Below are 8,167 nucleotides of genomic sequence, written 5' to 3' on the forward strand. Positions count from 1 at the left end.
TGTTATTGATTTACCTTTTATTTCTTTTATCACATACCCTTTTGTTGTATTTTTCTTAACTATTAAGAAGTAAGGGAAAAAAATTTCTTTGAAACAGTTTTGAAGAGATTTACCTTTTTAGTCACGAGCACAAGCGATACAACAACAACAACAATCCATTAGTGGGGTCTGGTGTGTGTACGCAGACCTTACTCCTACCATGAGGTAGAGAGGCTGTTTCCAATAGAAACTCGGCATCCTTCCCTCCAAGAACTCCCCACCTTGCTCTTGGGGTGACTCGAACTCACAACCTCTTTGTTGGAAGTGGAGGTTGCTTACCATCAGAGCAACCCCTCTTGTCTGAGCACAAGCGACACAGCAGCGCCTAATATTACCCATTACTCAACAGAGTGATGATTTACGAAATAAGGGATGCAAAGGCAGATCTAGGACTTATAATTTATGTGTCATACAGTGAGCTCAAGTTATTATATACAATAATAATTGGATTTATAGTCAAATATTATATATATTTAGTAGACTTTTTAATACATATGTCCAGTGGACAAAAGCTACTACTAAATTCGTGCGAACCCATATGTTATATGTTAGATCGGCTTCTCAATACGAGGAGAGCCTATAAAAGTGCATATGCAAATCTTACTTTCATCTTTTTAATAAATGCATGCAAGCCTATGTTGCATTAAAACAAACCATTGGCTTATGCATCATGCATTACTTCATATGTATAATGAAAGGAAACTCTAGAAACAAAGCAGAAGCATCAGCTTAGTAGCGGTAAAATGGTTAAAAGAAAACAGTTAATTACCCATATTAATTATTCACTAAAAAATGGGTTGGATAATAAATTTTTAAAAACGGGTTAAATATGGATAAGAATCATATTATCCATTTAGAAAATGGGTAACTAATGGATAACTAATGAGTTTAACTTTTACATCTGTAAAACCTCAAATTGGGGGTTCCTCAAGTTTGGGAGATTAGAAATTCTCTCAAAAGTGATCATATTCATGAAGCGATGGATAATATGGTTACCCATATTATCCGCCGGTTAACCCGTTTTTTCTCCGTATTAAATATGAGTCGGCTCGGATAATTTATCCGTTTTTTCATTGACCGTTTCGAACTGTCTCATATCCGACCCGACCCGCCCGTTTGCCACCCCTACGCAGCAATAGAACATAAAAGAATGAATTAGAGGAAATAAACAATGAAAGAAAAATTAGAACTAAGAATAATGTGACTTGACATTATATTCAGCGTACACTACTTAGACCAACGGACAACGGTCACATGAAGCTCTTATAAGACTTTCTACAAACGTGAAAACATTTAAATCAAACTACAAATTCTACCTATACATATCCCCCGCGCCTTCCATTCCCTCCTCACACTCAACACTAAGCAAAATACACTCTTCACTACTCAATATCCAAGCTAAATTCTTTTTATATTGGTGCCTCTCCCCGATGACACCACGTTAGCTTTCTTGTAATATATTGTCACTCTTACTAATACAAGTCGTGATCTTGACATCAGCCTTCCAATACAGCACTGACAATCTAGTCAAGGTTTTCGATTAGCGAAAATAATCACACTAGACGTCAGTTGCTTTGCATCCTGAGATGGACAACTACAAAAGAAATCCACTAAAACCATGGAAGAAGGGGCCAGCAAGAGGAAAAGGTGGCCCACAAAATGCATTATGCGAATATCGAGGCGTTCGACAAAGAACATGGGGAAAATGGGTAGCAGAAATCAGAGAGCCTAAGAAGAGAACTAGGCTTTGGTTAGGATCTTTTGCCACAGCTGAAGAAGCTGCTATGGCTTATGATGAAGCAGCTCGGAGATTATATGGTCCTGATGCTTACCTTAATTTACCACACATGAGAGCTAATTTCAATCCATTAAACAAATCACAAAAGTTCAAATGGTTTTCTTCTAGCAACTTTGTTTCATCATTCCCTAATAGTGCTACTGGTTTACTCAACTTAAGTGCTCAGCCTAATGTTCATGTAATTCACCAAAGACTTCAAGAACTCAAGAAAACAGAAGCATCATCTTCAAGTTCATTAATCAGTAATCCCAAGAATGAATTACACAACTTTAGTAAACAACCCCACTTGACAATTCCACAAGTCAAGGAAAAGGAAGTTGAATTTTCATCACAAAACAAATCAGTAGTTCAAGAAAAGCCTCAGATTGATCTGAATGAATTTCTTCAACAACTTGGAATACTGAAAAGAGATGATGATAAGGCGGATAAAAGTCATGATCATAGCATCAGTTGTTTCACAGAGTCAGAAGTTTCATTGAAAGATGACAGTTCAGTTGCTAATTTCTTTGCTGATGCAAGTTACAATTGGGACACATTGGGTGCAATAACAGGGATGGATGATCATCAGACAGAAGAGGCTAGTAGCTTTGTTGATGCTTATAATGTGAATGATGAGCTTATGTTTCCTTCTTCAATTTGGAACTTCTGAAAAACTTTTTGAGTTATTTTTGCAGACACCAGGGAAATCTCCTTTTCTGTAGGAGTGCATGGGATTGAGAAGACTAATGTATAATAGATTAAGAGGATATTTTCTGATGTTAGTAGAAGATAGGTATAGACATATTGCACTAATATTATTATACGTACTAAAACTCTTCTTGACAGTAATTTTTTAAAGAATTTATCTTATATACACAGATCGTGCAAAGAAATTTTTACATGATCAGTGTTATTTAACTGGTTACGAAAGTTTATTTATTGAACTTCTAAGTTATTAACTTTGCTGGCTAACGGTCAGTCCGGTGCATAAAGTATCCCGCGTTTATGCAGGGTGGGGGGAACTGCCGCACTCCAGGAGGCGTGATGTAGGCAACTTACCCTGCCCTGATGCAAGCATCAGTAGCTGATTTCACGGCTGGAACTCGTGAACTATAGGTCACACAAAGACAACATTATTAATTTCACTTACTATAAAGAATTATATGTTATTGCAGGTCATTTTAACTTAATAGTATAAAAATACAATATCAGAGTATAGAAGTTAAAACTCTTTTGAAATGGAGCCTGCCCACGGGTCTGTAAAACAAGTGCTAACGCATGAAGAGCGAGAAGCAATAGTGAGATTACATAACTTTAGCTTATTATTTTCGGTATACTACTCCCTCCGTTCACTTTTAGTTGGAACGTTTTGACTTTTCACGCTACTTAAGAAATAATAAATGAAGTACATAATTTACCACGGTACCCATATTAATTGATGCATATTTTATTGGATTTGATAAAATAATTTGAAATGAGTAATAAATACAGTGGGTATAACAGGAAAAAAAATATGTCTTCTCTTGATATGCGTAAAGTGACAAGTAAAAATAAAAATATATTTTTAGTATACATGCCAAGTAAAGTGACAAGTAAAAATAAAAATATATTTTTAGTATACATGACAAGTAAAAGTGAGCCGATGGGGTATAAAATAAAAAGCTAGATGAAAGAATTCTCAACAAATAGATATTTGTTATTGTATTTCAAACAGGGCGAAAACCAACAGTAGTAGTTCAAAATAGAGCGCCCCCTATCACGTGGAACTCAAATTAAATTTCTCTTAAATGGGAATCACGTTCAATTAATTTCATTGTTCATTCGATTGTTTGAAAGATACTCCATCCATCTCAAAAAAGAACGATACTATCCACTAGGTAATTTTTGTTTCACGACAAATTTTTCAAACATCTCTTTAAATATTTAAGTACAAAAGATAACGATTCATAGTGTGTTCATGTAGTTTCAAATATAAAAATTTCATTTTTTAAGTCTTAAGAAACAAATGTCTGAATCCACAACAAAGAATACATGCATTCACCTTCGTACTATGAATCACTATTCTTTTTGGATACGAGGAAGTAATATGTTCACCAACAGAAAAATCTGATATCCGATAAACCCTCGGTTCAAGAAAAGATGAAAACAAAGCAGTGGCACACAACTGTCCAATATAGGCGAAAGTGTCATCACAAGGCACAGAACACTTTTACTCAGTGGCATCACAGCTTTTGCAGTATGAATTCAAGAATCATGAAATATGGAAGACCAAGACATGAATATTGCAATACTGAAGGGTTGACTAAGTGACGTTCGTCAACATACAGAACAAGAAGGGAAAAGAAAGATCAATTTTCATGACTTTAATAACTTACAGTACTGGAATATGCAGCAACAGGCAGAGTTGAAGCAAAAATGGAACTCGACCATATAAGCACAGAGCTGTTGCATCCAACTGACATTAAAATCTTGATCCTCATTGCAGACTTGCAGCTAATCCTCTTATTTGGGGAGGCATGAAACCCAAGCAACCCGGTGCCAATTCAATTCTTACCTGATTCTTCCTTCCGAGGTTCAACAAAATCCCGAAAGGGCAAAAAAAGGGGATGGGATGATATCTAGTTTACATTAGGCAATGACATCAGATTGATAATCCTTGATGTTACTACAAGCTTAGCCTAAGGTTTACCAGCAATTTGAAGAATAAGATTACAACAATATGACGGAAAAAAATCTAAAATCACTTGTAGATAAGGGCGTCACGACCAGGCCCAACACCAATGTAATGGACAGGTACCCCAACAAGCTCCTCTATCCTTTCTACATATTCACGTGCAGCCTTGGGCAAGTCAGAATACTTTCTGACGGAAGAAATATCACTTTGCCACCCAGGCATAACTTCATATTCCACCTATGTAGATGAAATGAACCGAATAAATAGTCAAAGTCAGAATACAAGAAGTACAAAATGGTAACAACAAACATGCAACAGGGGGGATAAAGAAGATTCTGTGTGCATACTGAAGGTCTCCGGGATATGAACAGCCAATAGGAAAAAATCCTGATAAATTGGAGAAAAAGACAAAAATGGAAGGAAACAAAGTTTCAAAACACCGGAAATTTCATTTTCTTCCACCTTCCAATCATAGGGTAGAGGAAACTAAACTGGAGTTAACTCCTCACTAAAAACAAATCTTTCATGAAATAGATTTTATGCTTTTCAGAGAATTCAATGTGTTAATATGGCTCCATTTCCCGAAAACATTCACATGAAAGTGGAACTAGTAATCTAGGCCTCCACACACCAGGAAATATAGAAAAAGAGACCTAATATATCCAGGCAGTCTTTGTGTAGTTGCACTCACTTCACTTCTGCCCCACAAAATCATCACACAAAAGGATGTTGAAGAAGAAAAAGAGAAGAACTTACCTTTATTTGCTCAAGAAGACGAAGATCAGAAGGAAAAGAGTTTAATGTTGAACCATCAGGATGCCTGTAAGTAACGCCCAACTGAATTTCTGATAGATCTGACAGAACATCTAGTTTTGTTAGGTTTAGAGAAGCAAATCCATTTATCTGACAGCAGAATCTCAGTGCAACTATGTCTAGCCAACCACAGCGACGCGGGCGTCCAGTAGTTGTGCCAAACTCCTGCCCTGCAAAACGAAGAAGGTCACCACCTTTGCCCATGATTTCTGTTGGGAATGGACCAGAACCAACTCTTGTGGTATATGCCTTAACCTGCAGGAAAAGCATAAGTTAAAAATGCACAATATTTGGCTGCTCTGAGCTTAAAACACAATATAAAGGGAGATTGAAGGACCATGCAGTGAATTGGTTCCTAAGAGCTAGTTGAACATCCATGAGAATTATTCATTCTTCAGAATAAAAGGAGAAAAATTCTTTTAAGAAAATAAATCAAGTTTGCTTACCACACCAACAAGATCACCGACAACTCTAGGAGCAATGCCAAGACCTGTGCAGATTCCACCAGCTGATGGACTGGATGAAGTCACAAAAGGGTATGTTCCAAAATCGATATCCAACATTGTTGCCTGACCCCCTTCAACCAAAATCTTCTTTTTCTGAGATATAGCATCATTCATGAAGTGCACAGTATCTGTAATAAAGGGTTCCAACCTCTCAGCAAATTTCTTGTAGCGTTCCACTTCTTCCTTGAGCACGTCACGGCCATAGTTAAAGCCTTGGAATCTTGAAGCTGCATCTGATAGTAAAAGATCAAGCTGCTGGGGGAATGTATCCATATGCCTTAGATCACTAACCCTTATACCATTTCGAATAACCTTGCTTGAATAGCAAGGCCCAATGCCTCTCTTGGTTGTGCCAATAAAGGATTTAGCTAGCTCAGCTTCTCTAAGCCCATCTACTTCTTGGTGAAAATCAAATAACAAGTGAGCACGATCAGACACCAAGATCCTTCCTTGGCAAGAGACTCCATTAGATTCAAGATTATCAATTTCTTTAAATAGTCCTGGTAGATGCACCACGACTCCATTACCAATAACACATATGGTTTCCTCATTGAGAATCCCTGAAGGAACAAGGTGCAGTGCAAACTTCTTCCCCTCAGAATTGTGAATAGTGTGACCAGCATTGGCTCCCCCCTGACATCAAGAAACATTATTGAAGAGCTCAGCTAGCTAGTTAACAAGTTTACCTATCCCAGGCAATAATCTGAAGTGGAATGATAGGATCGCCAAAGAAAAAAAAAAGCAAATACCAAGTTTGAGGACCTATTGGTATTGGTAAAAAATATATATGAACATTCTACCAAAAAATATTTAATCTAAATATTAATGAAGATTTCATAATAATGGGGAGATCAAGACTCAAGATGCAACGAATTCAAAACAGCTTTCTGCAGAAACTAAAAACTATGATCTTGAAGTTTCACTATGCATCTTTTGGAAGCCTCCTGAATCCTAATTCACCCACTTAATGAAACCAACATATATCTCACAGAAATTCCAAATAAGGAAGCAAATAGTATTATTAGCTTTACAGTCTCACTGTTATTTAACCAGATATAGCAGGTCATTACTCTATTTTTCAAGTAACCATATCAGACTTGATATAGTGTTATTGCTGTTGTAAGTCAAAAATTCTTTAGGAACATAAACTCATTCTCCCTCTGTCCCAATTTATGTGTCATACTTTCCTTTTAAAATTGTTACAAAAAAATACATTTCTAAATTTAGAAACAATTTAACTGTAAAATTTTGATTTGTATATGATTTATGGTCACACAAATGTCTGTGGTTTATTTTAGACCACAAGTCTATAGAAACGGTTTAACTTTCACCAAGGGAGCAAAAAGGGGAGCTCCTAGTGCCATTGACGAGATGATTTATACTCACATAAATGTGAAATTACCAGTCAAACAAGCTCACACAAAATGGAACAGAGGGGGAGTATAAATATATACCTGACAGCGAGCAACAATATCGAAATGCTTAGCCAAAATATCAACTAGCTTTCCTTTTCCTTCATCGCCCCATTGGCAACCCAAGACGCCCGATACCTGACTCAGTGACTCAATTCGAGTCAACCCTGAGTCATTGACTCCCTGATGCTCCACTACCGAAGCAAGCGGCTTTGTTGAACAAACTATAATTGAAGGAGCCTTATTCTTTTTCTGAAACTGAAGGAGCCTACAGCTGTAGCTCCCATTGTAACCGAGGGCCCCACTCCGATGAGTAGTTGACTTCGTCGAGGTGGTGATTGGATTGGAGTCGAGTCTCAGGGTTGAGATGTTCATGGTGGTCATGCCGGCGGCGTACGGTGGCGCTGTGCTCGGCAAAAAAATGAATATATGCGGAGAGACAGAAGGAGGAGGAAAAGAAGCTTTTCAAGGGTTTAAGTTGAGAATATTTTAGGTGGGACCAATTGTTGTAAGTCGCATTCCTTAATGCATAGGGGAGGGACTATTTTGGTCCTTTATATATACCCTTACTAGTATACTTAATATTGATATTATAATTTAAATTTATTTTTTATTAAGCATCACTTTGTGAATCTTGTAATATTATATGTAAATTTCTTTGGCAGAACAACATATCTGAGAAACATTCAAGATTAAATATAAAATATATATTTAAATATGTATATTTAAACTTAAATAAGAAAACAATAGAAAATTAAAAAAAATAAGAAAATTTGAAAAAGAAAATAATGTAAAAATTTGGGCAATGTAAACCTAGGATGTCATTCACTTTTTTTCTTAGTCCTCTAAAGCCTATATCTCGTTCTTAGTAATTATTTCTTAACATGATTTTTTAACAGTTATTTCCATAAGGTTGACATTTCTCATTTCTGTCAAATAAAAATTA

The 8,167-nt window shown here is 36.4% G+C and overlaps 2 protein-coding genes across 2 annotated transcripts; one reads left to right on the plus strand and one right to left on the minus strand.

Moving 5' to 3' along the window:
• Nucleotides 1-1,411: 1,411 nt before the first annotated feature.
• Nucleotides 1,412-2,686, plus strand: LOC104106585 (dehydration-responsive element-binding protein 2F). Its single transcript, XM_009615159.4, has one exon. It carries the CDS (start codon nucleotides 1,626-1,628, stop codon nucleotides 2,484-2,486), a length of 861 nt encoding a protein of 286 aa, XP_009613454.1. The 5' UTR covers nucleotides 1,412-1,625; the 3' UTR covers nucleotides 2,487-2,686.
• A 1,389-nt stretch (nucleotides 2,687-4,075) lies between these two features.
• On the minus strand, nucleotides 4,076-7,750 carry LOC104106586 (adenylosuccinate synthetase, chloroplastic). The gene is made up of 4 exons (XM_009615160.4): nucleotides 7,264-7,750; nucleotides 5,750-6,442; nucleotides 5,247-5,558; nucleotides 4,076-4,727 (listed from the first exon to the last, which is right to left on the minus strand). Exons 1-4 carry the CDS (start codon nucleotides 7,603-7,605, stop codon nucleotides 4,557-4,559), a joined length of 1,518 nt encoding a protein of 505 aa, XP_009613455.1. The 5' UTR covers nucleotides 7,606-7,750; the 3' UTR covers nucleotides 4,076-4,556.
• Nucleotides 7,751-8,167: the final 417 nt, after the last annotated feature.

Source organism: Nicotiana tomentosiformis, chromosome 2 (genome assembly GCF_000390325.3).
Source record: "Nicotiana tomentosiformis chromosome 2, ASM39032v3, whole genome shotgun sequence".
NCBI lineage: Eukaryota > Viridiplantae > Streptophyta > Magnoliopsida > Solanales > Solanaceae > Nicotiana > Nicotiana tomentosiformis.

Bases quoted from the DNA above. Each gene is read 5' to 3' on its own strand.
- LOC104106585 (XM_009615159.4), top strand. From the start codon at position 1,626: ATGGACAACTACAAAAGAAATCCACTAAAACCATGGAAGAAGGGGCCA.
- LOC104106586 (XM_009615160.4), bottom strand. From the start codon at position 7,605: ATGACCACCATGAACATCTCAACCCTGAGACTCGACTCCAATCCAATC. The intron at 5,559-5,749 runs GTAAGCAAACTT...CTTTTCCTGCAG, and splicing joins TCGGTGATCTTGTTGGTGTG to GTTAAGGCATATACCACAAG. The intron at 4,728-5,246 runs GTAAGTTCTTCT...TCATCTACATAG, and splicing joins GTCTTCTTGAGCAAATAAAG to GTGGAATATGAAGTTATGCC.